The sequence below is a fragment of the Pogonomyrmex barbatus genome, unplaced genomic scaffold (genome assembly GCF_055798465.1).
Source record: "Pogonomyrmex barbatus isolate J1 unplaced genomic scaffold, ASM5579846v1 scaffold1, whole genome shotgun sequence".
Lineage (NCBI taxonomy): Eukaryota > Metazoa > Arthropoda > Insecta > Hymenoptera > Formicidae > Pogonomyrmex > Pogonomyrmex barbatus.
In genome coordinates, this window is record NW_028297098.1 from 12,992,335 (window position 1) to 13,013,163 (window position 20,829).

At 37.3% G+C, this 20,829-nt stretch overlaps 3 protein-coding genes across 8 annotated transcripts in view; 2 read left to right on the forward strand and 1 right to left on the reverse strand.

Annotated features, from left to right (window-relative positions):
• Positions 1 to 3,854, forward strand: part of hh (hedgehog signaling protein) — a 41,407-nt gene extending 37,553 nt beyond the window's left edge. Inside the window, exon 3 of the mRNA XM_011632102.3 lies at positions 1,802 to 3,854. Within this exon, the coding sequence (XP_011630404.2) occupies positions 1,802 to 2,508 (707 nt within the window). The 3' untranslated portion in view covers positions 2,509 to 3,854. The remainder of the gene's footprint in view (positions 1 to 1,801) is intronic.
• On the reverse strand, positions 2,484 to 19,978 carry bigmax (helix-loop-helix-leucine zipper transcription factor bigmax). Of its 6 annotated transcripts, none has more exons than XM_089085429.1 (5): positions 19,189 to 19,599; positions 18,476 to 18,622; positions 18,011 to 18,390; positions 17,818 to 17,931; positions 2,484 to 2,504 (listed from the first exon to the last, which is right to left on the reverse strand). In XM_089085429.1, exons 1-5 carry the CDS (start codon positions 19,325 to 19,327, stop codon positions 2,499 to 2,501), a joined length of 786 nt encoding a protein of 261 aa, XP_088941555.1. In that variant the 5' UTR covers positions 19,328 to 19,599; the 3' UTR covers positions 2,484 to 2,498. The 6 variants fall into 6 exon arrangements, with proteins under 6 accessions (XP_088941555.1, XP_011630398.1, XP_011630399.1 ...); XM_011632096.3 differs by lacking the exons at positions 2,484 to 2,504; positions 19,189 to 19,599 and adding exons at positions 16,987 to 17,737; positions 19,655 to 19,978; XM_011632097.3 differs by lacking the exons at positions 2,484 to 2,504; positions 19,189 to 19,599 and adding exons at positions 16,987 to 17,737; positions 19,655 to 19,977 and having other exon boundaries at positions 18,476 to 18,619.
• On the forward strand, positions 6,819 to 11,828 carry LOC105422655 (short transient receptor potential channel 4). The gene is given in 10 exon segments (XM_089085430.1): positions 6,819 to 7,386; positions 7,536 to 7,731; positions 7,945 to 8,121; positions 8,391 to 8,676; positions 8,679 to 8,856; positions 9,010 to 9,311; positions 9,563 to 9,814; positions 9,903 to 10,018; positions 10,235 to 10,393; positions 10,643 to 11,828. Coding segments are annotated over 10 exon segments (2,130 nt in total). The 5' UTR covers positions 6,819 to 7,093; the 3' UTR covers positions 10,814 to 11,828.
• Positions 19,979 to 20,829: the final 851 nt, after the last annotated feature.

The following is a 20,829-nucleotide window of genomic DNA, read 5'->3' on the forward strand; positions in this document are numbered from 1 at the left end:
AGTGTCAAAGGCGGCCGATCCGTGGACCGCGCGCGTGGATTTTAATTGCGGTCATTTCGCGTTAATACCGGCATAAACGCCGCGTCAATAAAGATGAGAGCGTATAAACTACCGGACGGTAGTTGTAATGATGTCGTTTAATGCAATAAAGATGCCGGAGTTGTGTAATAACGTCGTTTAATGGAACAAGGATACTAAAGTCGCGCTGTTCCTTAGTCGCGAGTGACAAAGTGACTTGGCGCCCCGAGTGCGCGTATCATCTGTATGGCGACATAAAGTCATTGAGGGTCGTTACATTCGGAAAAAAAAAAACAACAGGATGAAAATAATAGTATAGTAGATGGTATCGCTCGGCAGGATGGGATCTTAAGTGTAATCCTATGATTTTTCATGATCTTTCTCAATTGGATTTACGTATGTAAATTCGCACCAAACGCTTATATCGCGAATATTACGTTAATATTAACAAACTTTTGACGCAATAGCTCGAGGCTAATTAATTTTTTTAATAAACTCTCGATCACGATAATTTAATGAATATCGAGCATTTGTTTATCTCGCGAAAATTGGCGCCACGCCAATTTTATCATTTTTAAAGATGCCCGTTTTATCGATTTCTCTTCTTCTATTCATTGAGAATAGTTTGGGATAATGCAATATCAGAAATGTCAATTCGCGTAAATTCTAATTCAAATTTGAATCGAGTTCGATTTAAATCGAATTCTCCAAATATCCAAATTTCTAGCGAGATATCTTCTTAATTAATTTAACCTTAGAAAATAATGTCGCTTATTAGTTCTCTCTTATTGGACAAATAAACGATGACTTGCAAAAAATACAATGTATTTTATGATTTATAATAGTTTATAATATTTTATATATCATGTGCATTAAATAATAAGATGCGAAAGAAATTTTCGAATACATACCAAAAGATAGCTCCTGCAGTACATTTTTATAGCACTGCCAATTTTTTAATATGTTCAAAATTATGATTTTTTTTTTTTAAAAAAACGAAATGTCCCATTGAATAAAGTAATTCTTAATCACGAGAGAAAACCTCGTCTCACACGTCTACTTTCTCTTTCGATCCAGCAATATTTACCTGCACGAGAGCAATCAGCGATTCGTGTTCGTTCCAGGCCACGGTTGGGTCTCGAATTTCAAAATAAATGCCGATAAATCAAGGCGTGCCTGTCGGTCCGGATTAAAACCGAGCATAAAAATTGGCGCGAAACCGATACGAGGCGATATTGAGGGGAACGAAAAGGGAAACAATAGGGTGGGATCCGAAGTGTGCGACAAAAAGATCGAATACAATCCACGCGTGTCGCGATTTTAACGCTCCGCCAATTTTCATTATATTCATATTATCGTATATTAATCACACTAATTAATTAGCAAACAATCACAGGCATAAACGAGAAACGACACATATATTATTATCTACTTCATGTTAATAATCCTCTTAAATTTTCATATTCATAGCACATTTCAGAAAAATTAAGTGAAATAACATTTTGTTTTCTCGAAATTTTATTATATTTTATAAATTCGCTAAAAGTATTCTATATTTTTTTATCATATTTCTTCCCGTAATATGATTTTAATAACGTCTTGCTTTGTCATATTCAGAGAGAGGGAGGAGAGACTATAAATTAGTATTATTTTATTTTAATATATTTAATATATTTAATTTTTTATTTTAATAATATAATAATATATTTTTTTATTTTAATAATATAATAATAGAGTTTTTTAAAATGTATTTGTCTTATTTGTCTGCACGTTTCACTTTCAGAATCGTCTTCAGCGGGCAAGTCCGGTGGCTGCTTCCCCGGGAAGAGTCTGGTCCGAACGGAGGACGGCGGCACGAAGAGGCTGGACGAGGTCCGTCTCGGCGAGCGTATCGCCGCCCTGGATTCCCGTGGCGACGTCGTGTACAGCGAGGTGATCGCCTTCCTGGATCGTTCCCCGTCCGAGAGGAGACAGTTCATCCGCTTGACGACCAAGTCCGGCCGCGTTCTCACGTTGACGCCGGCACATCTGGTGCCGGTCGAGGGTCGGTCATCGGTGTTCGCCGCCAGTGTGCAACCCGGCGACCGCATCATCGTGAGTGATCACACCGGTGCGGCTGGCGTGACCAACGAAGTGGACAGCCAGCTGCGGTGGGACACCGTCGTCGAGACGAAGCTGGTCCTCGAGGAGGGGGTTTACGCCCCGCTCACGATGGAGGGCACCCTCGTGGTGGACGACGTCGTCGCGTCCTGCTACGCCGTCGTCAACAGTCAGTCGGTGGCGCATTACTCCTTCCTGCCGCTGAGGCTCTGGCACAGCGTGGCGTCCTTCTTCGTGCAGAGGTTGGGCGAGCCGCGACAAGTGGCGAGACCCAGCAACGCGTCCAGAACGGAGCCGACGACGGGACGGGGTGAGGGCGTTCACTGGTACGCGTCGATGCTCTACTCGATGTCGTCGTACGTATTGCCCTCGGCGATGCTCTACAACTGAGACATCGCGGTCCAATAAGGGCGAGAGGCCTCGCGCTCCGAGCGAAGTGTCGAGTGACTTCGTCGAGGACAGGCTCGAGTGTGTGGCAGCACGAGTGACACGTTTTCATAGACCTTTTCATGCTCTAGCTACAAAACTTTAGTGTTGATTAGTAATCGTCGAAACTTTCTTTTTTTTATCGTCGGGATCGTCGTCACGGATTCCGATTACGAGGCGTGTTGAAGATGATCGTTAATCGGTATGACTGTGGAGAGAAAAAAATGGGGTCTCCATGGCGAGAAATGTGTGTACTTAATCGCAGAACAAAAGACATAAAGTTGGCCAGTGACCTATCAGTGTTCACCGAATGACGTGTAGTATATTAGATCCTTAGGACGATAGAGAAAAATAGATGGAAAATAAAGAAATTTCAGAGAGAATCCGGGATTGTTCTCTTTACATTTTAAATGTACACTGATACAATATATCGATATACCGATAACTTTTTTCTTTTAGTGTTCGCGAATTATACTTTTCGATATATTTGTTTCTAAAGTATCGAAAGAAGTTGCCTTTGTATATCGTGAAAAGTGTAAAATAATTATCACCAATATTGTCCTATTGTAATATTATCTCAAAACAATCCTTTCGATGTAGTGGGCAATAAAAACCTTTATAGTTAAATATACATTGTCAAAATTAACTAATTTAAAGAAAAGAAAAAGTAATTTTAAATAAAACGTAAACAAGGCATCAAGAAATAAAAATTATTGTACATATACATATATATATATATATATATATATATGTATATATAATATGTATATACATATTCGATTTTTTTTATTTCGTTCTCTAGCGCAATGAGAAGAGGATATATCCTGCTCCTTTTTTTTTTATTATTAATTATTATTGCTCATATTCCGTATATAATTTAATATTACATGTTCGAAAAAATGTAATTATGGGTCTCTCGATCGGACTGCACTTTCTTGAAATAAGATCAGTATAGATTTGAATTTTCAAAGGAAAAAAAGTGCAGAAACGATTGAAGAAGGAAAAAGCCTTATAGATATTTATTATCATCAATTGCGACAGTAATTATTGATTATCGTTGTATAGTAATGTTAAATCGTTGCTCTCATCGTGTCATATTTTTAACAATAGTCAATTATAATCAATTATGTTAACAAAAGTTAATTAATTATTTTAATAATACAAGGACTATTTTTCATTAAGAAACTTAAATTATCATCAAAATATTATATATTATTATATATATTATTATATATATATATTATATTATTATATATTATAATAATTATTATTTCAATTATATTATTATTATTATTATTTGTATATTGTAGCGCACAAACAAATTATAAATTATGTATATATATATATATATATATATATATATATATATATATATATATATACACTTTCTCAAAAAACTGAATTACATCATTAACGAAAGCAGATTATGTCTTGTTATTTTCATGCACTAAATATCATTGATTAAATAATTAAATTATAAAATTTAAGCAAATTGATGTGGTTTATACCGCACTTTATACCGCAGAAAAATTATTTCTATTATCGGAAAATTAGGCTTCTCTCTCGTGCGGTTTTGTTTTTTTCTCTCTTCTTGTTTCTTGCTGTTTTTCTTCTTGAAATGAAAGATAACAGAAATGAAAGATAACAGAAAAATTCTCCGAAAGCAACCTTCATCTCTATATTGCACCAATAGATCGAAACAAAATGTAATTAAATACGAAAAATGTGTCTTTGACATTTCTTTGTTCTAAAAGGTTATATATTTAATGCCTGAATTTTCCGAAAGATTCAATTTGTATTTTAGAAATAAATTTTATCTTATATAATAGTGGGAACAGATTATAATTTAGCGATTACTCGTGATGATGGATAATGAGACTGTAACTGGAATGGAAGACGAATATTTTAAAAAAGTAAGTTTAAAGGGAATATTGATAGATAAATCTTAGGTTCTTTTTTTTCATATTTTTTCTACTTTATATTTTTCAATAAAAAATTAAGATGTAATATGACAGATATTCGCAGAATTATTTGAAGGTTATTTTATTGCAGCGCCCCGGTGTGGTAGTTCTACATTTACAAGAACTCGAGAAAAGGTTCTTCGACGTCGTCGCCGAGGGAAGTGTCGCCGAAGTGCGACTATTTCTGGAGCAACATCCGGATTTCAATATAAATGTCATAAATTTTCAAGTAAGTGTGTAAATTTATAATTTCCCAATTCTTTCAAGAATCGTGAAATATATTGATATTGAAAGAAAAGTACGGTTCGAGTAAATTGAAGAATCTCGTTCGTGCAAAATTGGAAACTCATTGTTTGTTTCATGAAGTTGATCGACCAGTGAAAATTCTCAGCAATGATTGATAAATGCTATTAGCATTGCGAAATGCTAAATTACATCCTGCTGGAAGGGATCTTTCATAAATCAGCTACCGGGTTCGTTTGTTCTTTTTTTGCCTGATTCGTCGGGCAATCCACAAAGTCGCGCTTCAAAACCAAACTCTTAAACAGCTCGTAAAGATTCTCAAATTTATCTTTTCCGTCGGTCTGGTATTTCATGATTTAAACGATATCGCTACTCACGTTGGGATTCCGAAAGGACGGAGCGTGTCAAAAGAAAATACGCTTTTCGCATTTTCCGATGCTTCAGGTCAATTCTGTCAATCTCTTCTTTGAGACCGTTTATGTTGGTGATTTATGCAAGACTTTCTACCGTTTGTATTTGTTCTCGGATTTTGTGGAATCAAGAAAAGAAACTTGAAAAGAATGGATCTAAGTTAGATGGTATCTAACTTAGATGCAAGTCAATGTGTGATTTCTGATAAAAATTTTCGACGTTCTTAAATACTCTGTAAACATTTATTTATATGTCCGAACGGTGAATCAAACCGTTTCGAAATCTGTGACAAGCTCGTGTGGCCCATCTTGTGCAAGAAAAACGGCGGAACCAATGCAGGAAGAAGGGAGTCAAACGAAGAGAATGAGAGGGCGATGCGAAATCTCAGTTATCTCAGATCTTTACCCTATAGAGGAACACGTACCCCCCCGTGGAATGTTTCCCTCTTCCATTCGGCCGGTAACCACCTTAATTCCTTTGCGATGTGTTCTCCTCTCTTTGAGAGGATTCCAGAAAAGCGACCAAACTCTCTCGTTTGACTTTGAGACTGAAACGCCGAAGCGGCACGAAGAGAGACGGCACGCGAGTGGAAGGAGAGGAGAAAGAAGAGGAGAAAGAGGGAGAGAGAGAGAGAGAGAGAGAGAGAGAGAGAGAGAGAACGAAAGAGAGAAGGGCGAAGGGAACTCGATGAAAGAAAGAGAGAAAATGGAGAGAAGGAAGTTGAGTGTTCTCCGTGTATCTCCGGCCATATTTCAAGCCGTCTTTTAACAAGACAATGGTTTCAACCGTGGCCTGATAAAAATTATTCAAATGGTCCGCCCTACTGTAAATTCCCATACGGGAATCCCCTTGACACTGTGAACTCTCCACGGTCTACTTGCGTTAGCTCGTTGCGACCTATGATGATGCATCGTTCATTCAATAAACCTCACGATACGTTAATTCGATTTTTTTACTTCCTCCTTTAACTCTCTTTCCTGTAAAATTTAATGTATAAGAAGTAGAAATTTAAAGGTGTCGTAAAAAGATTTATTCAATTCGCATTAACACACCCCGGTTATTTTTCCGGAAAATATTTCCATTCATTCAATCAGTATATTTCATCTTTTATAAAAGGAGATTTGCAAAAACAAATGACAAACAAATATTTAGCCAGGCGTAAAATCTGGACGAGTCACGGCATTAAGAGCGGCAGCTGTCTCTCAAGGGACAAGCTAACAAGGGCTTTTTTTTGCCGAACATATATCACAGAGTATTATTGTCGTTTAGGCGTGTGGATGTACACGGATACTACCTAGGAGCCTGTCGAAAAGCCAAAATATCAGTGAATATTGTGACTTTGGTGTCGGCGACAACAATGGTACCGGGCCATTGTTGGGACCCGCCTCTGTAAACGTACCGCAGATGGGCGAGAAACGTCGTCGAGCCATTCTTCCTACAAAAAGGGACACGACCGAGAAAAAGAGTGGAGCCGATAGCCCTCTAAAAGTCGATCTCACCAGAAAGAGATCGTGGAGATCCTGGCGAAGAGGAATTCCGGGAAAGTCTAGAAATTTTTCGGTGGTTCGACCATTACGACGTAGTAGTAACTTTGCATTTTCTAAGGCAGATCGCCATTTCCGTTCTCGATTATTATACGATTACGATACAAACGATAAGTAGGGCAACGGGATCGGCAAGAAAAAAAAATTGGTTATCGAGGCGCACCTATTGTAACTTCGCCTCTTTCGCTCTTTTTCTTCTTCCCTTTTCCTTCCGATTTACGATCCTACTACGATCTGAACTACTTTTTTCTCTCGCCAGAGTCGATAATATTGCATTAAGATCTGTAATGACGAATCGAATGCCTTTCGTTTTTGTTTTTTTTTTCTTTTTTTTCTTTTTTTCAGGGTGTTAGCGCGCTGCACGTCGCTATTAGCGAGAGAAATGTAGCGATGGTCGAGTATCTGTTGTCTCAGCCCGACATCGATCCGGGCGACGCACATCTGCATGCAATCAGAGATAATCAAGGGAGGATCGCCGTGTTGATATTGAACAAGCTGAATGAATTGACGCCGGGCCTCGAATACGCCGGTGTCACCCACAGCCCGGATTTCCCGGATGACACGACGCCGCTCGCGGTGGCGGCACAATATGGGCATTTCGAGATGATTGATATGCTCAGATTCCGACGTCACATGCTGCCAAAACCGCATCTACCTAGTTGCAACTGCGACGAGATTTGCAAGTATGATTATGCGTACTCGAGATAACACTCGCGAATTTCAGTTCGCGAAACCTTTTCGTTCGCCGTGAACTGTTGGTTGTTGAAAACATCGCGACTGTGTAGAGTTATAGTTACATTTTTATCCTTGTCTCTTTGACCCCCCCCTGTAGACCGGAAAGGGAAAAGGGTGACATCCTGACCATAGAAAAAATGAGACTGTTCTTGTATAAGGCGCTATCGAATCCAGTGTACATTTGTCATACCGAAGAAGATCCTATATTAAGAGCTTTTCTATTATCGACCGAGCTTAACAAAGTAGCTACGTTCGATAAAGAGTTCTATCCCGATTATAGAGCGTTGTCCGATGTTAGTGAGATCCTATTTCTTAAATTTATTATTATTATTCATTATTATCAGCTAGTAATTATCAGCGAAACTTTAACAACCTCTAATTGCATTTTTGTAAGAGACAAGAGATGACGAATAATCTAATCTGTGAATATATTCTTTGATGATGTATATATTCAAATATTATCCGTTGCTTATGAAAAGTTAATTCATCATAGTTTTGTGATAAAGGAGGTGTCCCAATTTGCCACAGACTTGATCGGATGCGCTCGTACCTCTGAAGAAGTTGAATGTGTACTAAGACAAATAACCGGTTTTGGTCGTACTTGTACCTTCGTATATCCGCGACTCTTGCTAGCTTTGGATCACGAGCAAAAAACCTTCATAGCTCATCCAAACGTACAACAGGTACGGTGATATACCTGGCTGAATAATCAAAAAAAAAAAATCGTCTACGTCGAAACATTATTTCCATAAAATCTTTTAACTTTAATAGCTTTTCGACCGAATTCCGTAAAACTTGTGAAATGAATGTGCTTAATATCTTAGGATATTTATCAAAAATCAATTTCAGAAAACATAGATTTTCACAAAAGCACAGATATTTTTTATATAAAGTAACTATGACGGAAGTTGAGAAATTTCATTAAGAAAGTTATATTTGATTTTTCTTCCAGCTCGTCGAGAGCAAATGGATCGGTACGTGGCACGAATGGAAGGTGAGAAGTACGTGGCTGAAGTGCCTGTCGGTAATTCCGCAGATGGTCATGCTGCCGATCATCGCGTTCATCGTGTTGCTCGCACCGAACTCGAAGCGAGCCCAGTTTTATGAAATCCCGGTTAACAAATTTCTCTCCTCCGTGGCGAATTACCTGATATTCCTCACATTCGTATTTTTGCAGTCGCGCAGCGACAAGATCGAACAGCTTCGCGGGCCGCCCAACACTGGTGCCAATGCACGCCTGATTATCTTCGATCGAAGTCGGATCTTAATCGAGTATTTGTCGTTTTAATCGAGCGTTTGTTTTTTTCTTTAGGATACGAATGGATTCTCGCCATTTACGTGATATCGTACACATTCGCATTCATTCGACTCTGCATCGTGGACGGTCCGATTAGAACATTTAGAACACGTACAAATTGGTAAGATGCAAATTGACTTACGATAAATAATTAAGGAGAAATGAATTTTAATATATCGCACGCAAAATCACGCAAATTTATAATTTCTAATTAGTTTTTATAATTATTTGTTTATAAGATGTAAACGCTCTTTCTTTTTTTCATGTAATGCAGGTATGAGCTGGTTATGATCATACTGTTCATCCTGACGTTTCTCTTCTGGATAGTTGCTGCGGTGGATGTTAGGATAAACGGCCAACGTGATCTAGAAAGAAAATATTGGCACAAAAACGACCCAACATTGATAGCGGAAGGGATATTTTGCCTCGCGACTATTATGGCTTTTTTTAAACTTTTATTTATCTGCCAGCTAGACTACGATCTGGGACCATTGCAGATTTCTTTAGTTAAGATGATCAGAGACGTTCTCCACTTTGTTGCAATATTCGGTATCATCACCATCGCGTTCACAGTCGGTAAGCTACATAGCATGTAATGAATTGTGTAAAAAGTCTCTTTGAATTATCAGTAGAATAATTCTAAGTGTTTCATTTTGTGAAATATGCATAATTTTAGCATCATCCCAAAAATTGTCAAATTAATGTCTGCGAATTTGCAGAGAAAAACAGAGCTCGAAAAACAGTTCGAAAAAGCTTTTTGCACATTCCAATATTTTCTTTTTTTTTTTTATAGCCCGACGTTTTATCAACTTGAAGCCTTTCCTCAGGATTGTGTCATCTTTATCAGTATTACAACGGAATGGTGCAGACCGATGACGAGTCGAAACTGAAGACGGAGCAAGAAACTTCCTTTGTCGACTTTAAGTCCACTCTAAAAACTCTCTTCTGGGCTGTTTTCTGCATGAGTCCCGTAGAAAGCGCCGACGTGATCATCGAGAACCTTCCAGGTGAAAGAGAGTCAGAGACGATAATCAATCATCATACGTTCACCGAATTTATCGGTTACTTTGCTTTTGCCAGTAAGCGCATTCATTGTTACTAACGATCTATAAAAACGACCTTATCGATAAATCAATTGTCTTAACGACTTGATTCCTATTCTTCCAGGTTTCCAAATTATTTCCGTGGTGATCGTTTTGAATATGCTGATTGCGTGTATGGCAAATACGTTCACCAAGGTGACTGACAACGTCAACGTGGAATGGATCTTTGGTCGAACTGAAGTTAGTAAAACTTGTTTATCAATTTCGCGTTCGCGTTCGTTTATCAAGCGCATTCGGTGTTTATTTTTCATAGTTTACAATATATTTTTTTTTCAAGCTGTGGTACTCAAAGTGGGAAACGTGATAACTGGAAGAGATCGGATCGAGCACGAAATAACAAGTCGCGGACCATTTGCAACTGTCAATAACGCATGACGTTTTGCTCCGCTTTTTCAGGCTTACGTCGATGTCATGCTTACAACAACGCTTCCACCTCCGTTCTCTATTTTCTCCATTTTCACGGGAATGCGACCGGTGATCGAATACCTAAAGATACTAATTAAACCACCACCCGACAAACGGGCACGATGGGATTTCATAAATTGTTGCTACATAGTCAGTATACTAAATTTCAATGTTGACCTAACGCGTTATTTAAAATGAAGCACCAATTATCGAATTTTACGAAGCGGAAGTACATTTCGCGTTTCGCATCGAGTAATGTTTTGTCTCTCTTCATAGCATTTTATTCATATTTTGAAGCATTCTCTTTGTAAATGTCATCGTTGCGATGATAGATCGATTAATGATCAATACATAAAAGCGGAAATATAGTCTAATTTATTTATTTATATCCTGCTACAGGAGGATTTAGAGGAGAAAAAGGATATTCGATTTGCAGAAGTCATGACGCAACTGGTACAGCGTTATCTCCGTCAATATGAAAAGAGAATAGAAGAAACGGATGTGCAAAAGCTGAGGAAAGAATTGATAGAATTCAGCAATATTCTGAAAGAGGCTCTCAGTCCAGCTTAAAGAATTTCATGGATATTTCATCTCAAAGAGATATTCCTATTCATGTCTTCACATTATTTTTTTTAATCCTTTGCACAGTCAGAAAGCAGTGTCAGAAAGCTTAGCAGGATCCTCGATCTTTCTAATAAAGATCAATAATCCTTACTTCGTAGGAAATAAGAAATATTTTTTATCAACATAAGTTGTTTTTATGACAATTTATTTATTAATAAATAAATAAAAAATATATAAATTGAAATATTACCATTTAGATAGGATCGAACTTGACGGAAAATCCGTTCTTTTCGAAGGAAAAAAATAGCGTTTCAAAATATCCAGGGAGGAAAATGTAGAGAATATATATATATATATATTCTCGCGTATAGATTTTACGCAGTAAGCAAGAGGCAAGCGGGAGCGTTAACAGTTTACGTCATTATGCAAAAGCAATTTCCTACGGTGATTGTTAATCTAATTCGCATGCAACTTCCGCCGGAACAGTCAGCGGGGGATGACGAGAGACGGGGTCGCGCGACATCCTCAGCGAAATCAAGGGAGGGAAATGCGTGTGGAAGTGCGCGAGATCAAAAATGACAGATCGAAGCGGCATTTAAAGATCGACGAGTTAATTCCCGGAAATCTTATTCCCTTCCGCTTATAATCTCGCGAATTATTCCGTCGCCCTCCGCCGCTCGGCAACCCTCGTTAATAATTTGCGGGCGGTAATGCGCGTGTGGCAACGCAATTTATACGCTTCATGCGTCAGACACAACTAACGAAGCGTATTGTGTGTGTGTGTGTGTGTGTGTGTGTGTGTGTGTGTGTGTGTGTGTGTGTGTGTGTGTTTGGCGTATGGCCCGGTCGACAGTAGCCGTTGTTAATAGACGTGATTGTTCAGCAATTTGCGCGCCTTGTTTCCGTCGTAATATTACGTAATTCTATACCTGCTTTCGCAGGTTTCTTCAATCTTCCCGCTTCGCACCCGTCTATCGTCTATCTTGATCGCTGCCAAAATACGCCTCTCCGAAATTCAACCAGAGGCGGCTCCTCAGGGATCATCCAGAAATTTCAACCCATTCCCATAACTTTCCTTCCTTTTCCTCCACTTCGCTTCTTTGGCTCTTCGCGAAAAAACTCGCTGGCCGATGTGCCTGAGATGTCTCAGTCCCGTATAGCTTACAATTTTCTAGCATGATCCGCGTATCGAGAGCCATTCTATTCTCAGTCACGTATTTCCCCCGAATTCTAATCTTGACTCTCATATTCTGGAAACACTTAACGGGAAACTTCGCCCGAGGGAAATATATTTTTGTTAAGGAAAACAAGAGCGTCGTGAGAAGAGAAACGAGGCGCTGTTTCGCTACACAAGTGACAAGTGATATTTGACAAGAGAAAATCTTATTGAACGTTGGAGCAGAAAAAAAAGTAAGAATGGCAAGCGACAACGTTATCGCGCCGGAGAAGATCGACCGGAAAATTTTCGGCAATTTCAATATAGCGTCGATTAATCGAAAGCTTCGACAGTGGAGGAAATTTCACGCGATAACGAACATTGATTATTCCCGTCCATTTTGCGTCAATCAGAATTCATGGGCACGATTAAAATACGAGGCGTTATGTAATTTATTGTTACAATATATTTCAAGTCGAGAATTATTCATTTATTCGGAAGATTATTTGTCTGGACGTAATTCATCTTTTAAAGTAAAAATATTCTGATTTTATTATTTACGGAAGGCAATAATAATAATTAATAATCAATAGTAATTAAATTTCTTTACATCAATTTGTCAATAGGAATTATTATTTTATTAAAATAAAAACTTAATATATAACAAAATATATATATTAATCTGGCAAAAGTGTTAAAAAAAAAAGATAAAAATCAATTAGGGCACGCGAAAGATTGTAAACATCAACAAATTTTAAACTTCGAAAGGGATCGCGAGTTAAAAATCGATAAATAACGATGTATTGGAATATCTTGAAAATATCAGTAACGAATAAATAAAAATTGCGATGTATTAAAAAAATAACCGATGTGTTCAATTTATGTTTGTGTTTAACACAATTTTAAAATAGAAAACAGAAGAAGGTTTGTACGTCAGAAGAATTTCTCTCTCTCTTTCTCTCTCTCTCTCTCTCTCTCTCTCTCTCTCTCTCTCTCAAGGGGGCACAATTACTATATATCATGAAGGGATGAGCAGAACGAGAAGGGAGATTTGAGTGGGAGATCAGCAGGAGTTCGTGAGGATGCGCGTTACAATGGACCGTTCGCTGTCACACAGTTTGCACGCGACACTCGCGCTGTAAACAGCGTTATAGCTGGTGGGCTTTCCCCGCACTTTGCATCGGATTAGTGCCGCTTTCACGAGTTGACGAGTCTGTCACTGACTGCCGCGCGATTTCAATAACGATAGAATTTCGATCGAGGCCGATTATTCTCAGTTTAAGTAATGCACCGAAGTTTTACCTTAAAAGTTAGGTGTCACCTCGTTAATTTCTACCTGTCAGTCCGCCATGTGGATAGATAGACAGATAGTGATTCCGAGAGAGAAATTTTATTGATTTTTCTGTGACTGATAAAAGTGAAGATTAGAAAAACTTCTACGTGATTTTGACCATCGGGATGAGCCGCCAGGTTCAACGTTTTTACACCAGTCGACCTACCGGTACCGTCTGATATACCGGATTACTCATCTGGGATACGGGTTTGTCGTTCGACATCGAGCTGATTTTTGAAAGCCGATAAAGTAAATTGGCTTGGAGTGCTGGAGTGTACGACATGTACGTACAACGCGTACACCATAGAACGGAAATTCGATGGCATTCAATTTGCGAAGTTCGAGGCGAATGAGAGCGGGACAAAGCTCAATGATGCGCACGAAAATTGGACACTCTGCGTCCACGAATCGTACTAAAAGGGGATGAAGACCCGAAAATCATTCGATATCGCGATAGCATATAGGTAAGGGGAAAATCGTGGGATCGTTCGATCACTTTATTATATATACACATATATATAGTAACGAATATATTCGTAACGAATATAGTCATTTTTCTATGTACTATGTGATCCCATAATCGTGAACTTCCTCAGATAAGAATTACGCTAAGAACTGTTTATGTTTATCTCAAGCGATGTGTCGCGAAGGCATTAAAAGCACCCCCTCCCCTCTTCCCCATTATATTCTCCGATATAAACTAAGTGAAGCTGTTACGGGGCGGAATATGACATCTCGTGCATCGATTTTCCCGACGCTATCAATCTTTGTGATTGATATGACTCGAAGTAAATGGATTAATGGTACGAGCACAGAGTGTACACCTGCAATAAATGAAAAGCAAAACGGAAAGACATATTTAACTGTCAGATGTCTATTAATAGACATCTGACATTTATCGTACGTTTATTCTACGCTTATATCTGATATAAAAAAAAATAAAAATCCTTATAACAGGATGTTTCAACAGAGTATCGACAATGTTTGAGAATAAGAGATGTACCGAATATTTTTTCAAGAGGAACAAATCGGTCTATGACCGAAAGTCTTCGTATTCGATCTTAAAAAAGAATTGAACTTTAGAATAGATTTCTGAATCTCATTTTCATCTCTGTCTGGATTTCATTTCCTGGATTTATTTTTTCAATCGATTTTTTTACATGTATATTTGCTTTATTTTGTGCCTTTTTTCTTAGTTTGTGTATTATATTTACATACATTTTTATTACGCGCAAAAAAAGCTGCGGTGTTCTCTGATTAATATGAATTCGATCTTTCATGTAAATTATTATCAAAAGGACAGATTCTTGAATGAAGATAGGCATGAAGGATACTTTCATTGCCTCTAATAAAAGAACTGATATTTACGAGTAAATTTAGCGGTTTTTTTTCTGCGAGAGAGAATTCGCGTAAGGCGCAATAACAACTCGGAAGTCTCTTAGTAAACGTGATATCTCTCAGAAAAAGAGGATTCTGCGTACTAGGGACATAATAGAGGAAGAAGGTCGTTTTCTTAATAATCTTTAAGAATATTTTTATATACTTAAAATGTCACTTTATATCACTATGATGTAACACAATCTTATTATTAATTCGTTGGAATCCATAATATTTATTTGACGCAGCACAACAAGTAAAATAATACAATAAACCGATCCATGAATTTTGTATATATCAAAAAAAAAAAAATAGTGTTTAGCTATCATCCTTTGATATTAAGATTTTTTAAAGAACGAAATGGAAAATTTGGATAATTGTTGTTGGAAAGCAAAAAAGTTGGATAATTAGATTATATGTGAATATTCAATATGTGAATTATAAGAAAATATATTCTCCCTAGCAATAATACCTCATGTAAAGCAATTTTCTTCAAAGAATGACGACATCAACGTGCCGCTCTCTTTCTTTCTCTCTTTCTCTTAGGGAGCCATCTCAATTCCGTATCCGTCTTTGCGCTGTGTGAAAAAAAAAGTCCTCGCAATTTATAAATTTCGCGCATAGTTCGCACGGCGAGGAACGTTCATTTTCACACGGCAGCATCCCTTTACATCGCGCGAAACTTTGACCCGAGATACCAGCGTCTAATACCTCCGTCATCAAATTTCCAAGTGATGAGACTGAAAGTACGTCATCTGACAAGCGTCTAATATTCATGTGAAGAAATCCGCGATCCTTCATATCTCGGTGTTCGCCGCATTTATTCGGAAACTCCACGCATTTTAACGTATCTATTATGCATGGTGTTCGGTATCCACCCGCGTTGCTCTCTCTCTCTCCCCCCCCCCCTCTCTCTCGTCCATGATAAAGCGCGTTTCTTTCCTGAAGTGCTTCGCGTGCTTCGTCTTACGTGGAGATCCGGTCCGTTATTGTTGTTCTTATTTCCGACGGTAGCAAAGAGAATGCAATCCGGAGCGACGAGTGAGATTTGCGAGTAGATATAACGCAAGTATAATCGTTCAATCGAGCGAAGCTATCTCGCACGAGGTAAAAAGGAGAAATAAAGGAAACGCGAGGGAAATGTCGAAATCACGTCGAATGTGAAAAACGGGTAAAGGCAACGACGGAAGGCTACGACAGCGTAGAATTATTTTTCTTTTTATTCCTGCTCGATTTTCGCCGTCAGCCAGTCCTATCTCTCGGTGATGTTTGCTTCCGCGTTTTGCCCCAAAGAGTACTTCCGAATCAACTTCACGATCGATCGAACATAGCAGTCCGATATGCGGAAATTGAATTACAAATACAGTTTGTTTCTAATAAATAAAAATCCTTTGACACGTTACACGAGTTGAAAATATTTAACGAACAAATGCAAATATCTTGGCGTGATGATATAAAAAGAGAGCGTTAATCATGCGACAGAGTTGTAAAATATTTGTTTGCACTAGATAATTATCGGTACACAGAAACAAAGTGGGGAAATAATGAGAAAATAACGTAGGAGTTACGATCAATATAGTGATTAAACTCGCTGATTAATTAAGTAATTTTAATTAATTTTTTTTTACGCAGTAATTCTATATGAAAAGCGTAATATCGTTTTCCGATAATCTCCATTGCAAATCTTTTGGATAGCACCAGCATTCCAACGTTTCCAAGCTTACAGATCGAAAAAAAAAAAAAAATAAATATTTGTTTTTGTACATATTTAAAATCGCTCGGATTTATTTTACAAATTGAATGGCATTAAATGAATTTCTGTTACAGCACTCTACGGCATTGGATTTGCGAAGTGAGATGGATGAAAAAATTTCCATCTTTCTGGTTATCGTTCTTGCGATCGGCGGTTTGATGATGATGACCGCGCTGCTGGTTTGCTACGCTTGCATCTTTCGAGATTTATGTTGTCGGCCTGAAGGCAGATCCAAAAGGCGATGTCAACAAAACCCTCGACAAGAATTCGATAATCCTAACAGAATTAGAGACGCGATACCTTTGAATGATATGACACAAGGGGAAAGTATGCCCACAGAATCTGAGAAGATTTAAGCGGAAAGCAAAAGATTTCGATGTGTAAAAATTAAAAGACATTGTTTCCAGCGGCAATAGTAAAAAAACCAAATATAAAAATCAAGTAAATAAAAACATAATAGAACACAAGTGATGATTGAAAAGAGAAAATAAATACAAACATTTCATTTTTAAATAAAGACATTAACGGAAGGAAAAGAGAAGAAATAATGTTATCATGTGTATACACGAAAGTGTATATATTCATTCATTGTAAATATATGTTATAAATCTGTTATATACATAACCAGATATACATACAGATATACATATATACACTATATGCCATTCATTTATCGCAAAGTGTGTGCAATAAAAGACCTGGTAAAAATATTCGACAACAGTCGCTCACAACAATCCTATATTATATTTAAACTCTATTAGATGTATATAAAATAAACTCTCTTATTCTCATATTTCTCACATGCATTATATTTGCAACGCACATCATTTCTGGTAACTTATTATTAGTATCTAATGATCTTATCTCCTGAAAGAGATTATCTCAGAATCATCTGCACAAATACAAGATACAAATTATTCATATAAATCGAAGGATATCTGTATTAACAAAATATATCAATTCAAAACTTAAAAAATATATATAAAAATAATATAAATTTTTTTCCAAATTTTGTATGAATTAATTGTCAGATATTACACTAAAATGAAAAAAACAACAAGAAAATCACCAACATTTTTAATCCAAATCTGCGTAAATTATAAACTCTTTACTTTAAACTTGATACTATTTCAAGCTATTATATAATACGTTATGTTATCTTTATAAATATAAAGGTGTTATCTTTATAAATATAAAGATTTAACAAATTTTTCAGAGAAACATTGTGTATCTTTTCTGAAGATACAGATTTGACTAGCTGATTTGACCGTTGAGCTGTTGTAGCACTGAAAGTACTACTTCGCGTAAGGTCTAAAAAAATAATACATTTATCAACTTTCACACATTTCATAAAGTAAAATAGAAGATGCATTAAAAATACAATTATTTACCTGAGGTTTACAATGTTCCTCGAGCCAACTGAACACGCAGCCAGATAACTCTGCAAAGTTAGCCACGGAAACATTATTAAATGTTTGGAAAAGGCGATCCATTATTGCCTGAAACTGCGACGAAATATACATTATGGACCAGATAAGCGAACGATTGCGGTAATTTCAAAGGAGAAAAATATTTGTCCATTACCACTTGAAACTTCATCTCGTCCGAGATACGCATTTCCGCATGTCCCGGTTGCGTTTGATGCGCTTTAACGATCTGCTCGTAATTCGCCTGCATAATGCGTAACGCGACGACTTCTTTTCTCAGCGCGTTGCGCTCTTCCTCCTGCTTCTTCTTCTGTTGCAACAGAAACTGTATGTAATCGATGGATTTCTGGAGTACCGTAGCCTTGGAAATCTTATAACCCGAGGTGTCCGTGTGCTGGCAAGCGGGCACCAAGTCCTGAAGGGAGTCGTAACCTTTCTTGATAGCATCTCGTCTCTTCTGTTCGGCCTGCGTATGAGCTTCCCTCCTGCGCTCCTTGTAGCTTATGGTGGAATTTTTATTATCACTATCTTCATCCTCTGTGAACAACATCACGTTGTTATTTATCGACTATCTGTTCATATCATTAAACAAAATATGTCCGATACAGAGATATCTACTTACCCGTATTATGAGCGGAAGAAGAGGGCGTGTTAACTGATCCTGTACTGCTACAACGGGAGAAAGTGTACTTCTCTGTAGGACTGGACGGCTCCAGCTTCATGTCACTATCTGACCCTGTATTACCACTAGCACGCATCAAGCCAGCTACTTTGGCAAAACAATAAATGCACAATATATATTTATATACTTAAATTCTAGTGAATTATATATTTATATATGTAACATTATCGCTTCTTAAAATGAAAATGTATTCAAACAGAAACCAAGATCGAGAAATGCTGCTCTCAAGAATTAGAATATCTTCTTGAGGCATGAGCTATATCTTTTTTTTTAATTTCTGTATTTTATATATGTATAAAAAATGTAGAAATAATAAAAAAATTATTAAAATGGTAATACAACCCACAAGGTGAAGCAAGGATATATTATAATCAGCTTAATAGAGCTCTCAGACTTTCATTGTCAATACGTTAAATGAAATACATCGTTGGACTTTATCAAAAAGATTACGCATGTACAAATTGATAAAATATGTCTCTTATCATCACATATCTTTTACACTTTTTTCTACTTTTGTATCGTTTCTATCATTTGTAATTCGAAATTCCAAATACCTAAATATTAAATACAGAAAATATACAAAGCAGCGTTCGCAGGTAATGGACTGAACTCCACACGAAATAACAATAACAACGTAAACATCACGAACGTACTGCATGTAAACACAAAGTTGCCGAAGCAATCATATGGTCGGATGCGCAGACTCGAACGCGCACGAAAAAATGTTTGGGGTGGGGGAAGCCGCGGCCCCCTTCTCCTCCCAAGCGTCCCATCAGGGAACAATGGCAGCATCTCATCACGGAACACATGGAACGGTTACGCAACTTCGTCAAGAATAACGTGAAGACCCGTTTGAGGAGTACGACTGTGTTTTTGAAATCGCTGTCGATCGAATGCGCCAGGATCGATAAATAAATTCGGATTGTCGATCGCTCCCTGTTTCAGCGTTGCGTTTACTCGTGCGACAAACGCGTTCCCGCGAACCTCGCGACCGTCGCTCCTGAGTGCAGAAGGTGCAGGACGGTGCAGCTGACCAGACATGAGGATCCAGAAAGTCGCGCGCGATGGAACAACAAAGGGGAAACATTTTTCTTTGTTTTTTTTTTTCTTTCAACTCACGATTTTCATATCCATCCTTATGCAACGAATCCGCCATGATCGGTTCGGCTATCTCTCTCTGATCGGATGGGATTCAAAACGCGCACATGGAATCAGTTATCGGATCGAGGGACGATCGCGGATCGACTCGAAATAGGATCAAATTGGAAATTACAGGCGTGAGGAGAAAAAGATTGGATTGAGTCAAGGCACATTGAATCGCGCCAGGATTCCCCGCACTCGATCACGACACCGCGAAGAATCTCGTTGTGTTTGTCTCGCAACAACACTTTTGCGTGGTCTCCACCATCTTTCGCGGAGATGGAAACACTAGTGACTAACTCTAGTTCCTTTTAATCACTTTGCGTTGTACTTTCTACGCGCAAAATGGAACGACTGCACAATCAAATATTCAAGGGAAGAAAAAGAGGGCTATCAATAAAAAATTTATATTCCATTAACAAAAATGACAGAAAGTTTTTAAATGTAATGGTCCTTTTATCTACTAATTACGTGGATATCGATAAAGTAAATAAAATAATTAAAAGAACAAAGAATAGAATGTCTCTCGCCTTATATCTGGACTATATATGGCTGCAATTAAAAAATGTTTTTTCAATGTGTATTTATATTTGGATAATCTCTTATATCTTTTAACATGAATCTTTTTTTAAAGAAGATCATTTATTGGCTTTAGCTTACTTTCCATATACTTTAATAATAATAATAATAGAAATTTATATTGAGATTCGTGATGAATAATGATGTAGCAAATGTAATAAAAAGTACCGATTACACGTAATAGCAATTTATTAGGAGAATTAATAAAAATATAAGGAAATTTATTAAAATTCCAATATTATACAAAACAGTATAATATCAAGAAAAAATTATTAATTTCAATTATAGCTTGAATTATAATGTTATGTTACAGATTATAAAGTCTTGTAATTTATATTGGTCTATAAAAAAGACCGTAATTACACCAAAGTTGAGCAAAGATTTAAATATGTAAGAATTATGATATAATGATATTCATAAATCTGAGAAAACCATCATAAAGATATGGAACTCGAGTTTCGAAATTGAGATATGGAACATTCATCATGTTTATTTAATCTACAAAGTTCCTTTTTATCTCGATGTGAGCAACAATTAAAATCCAGTAAAGTATTACTGTATTGATATAACGTTGG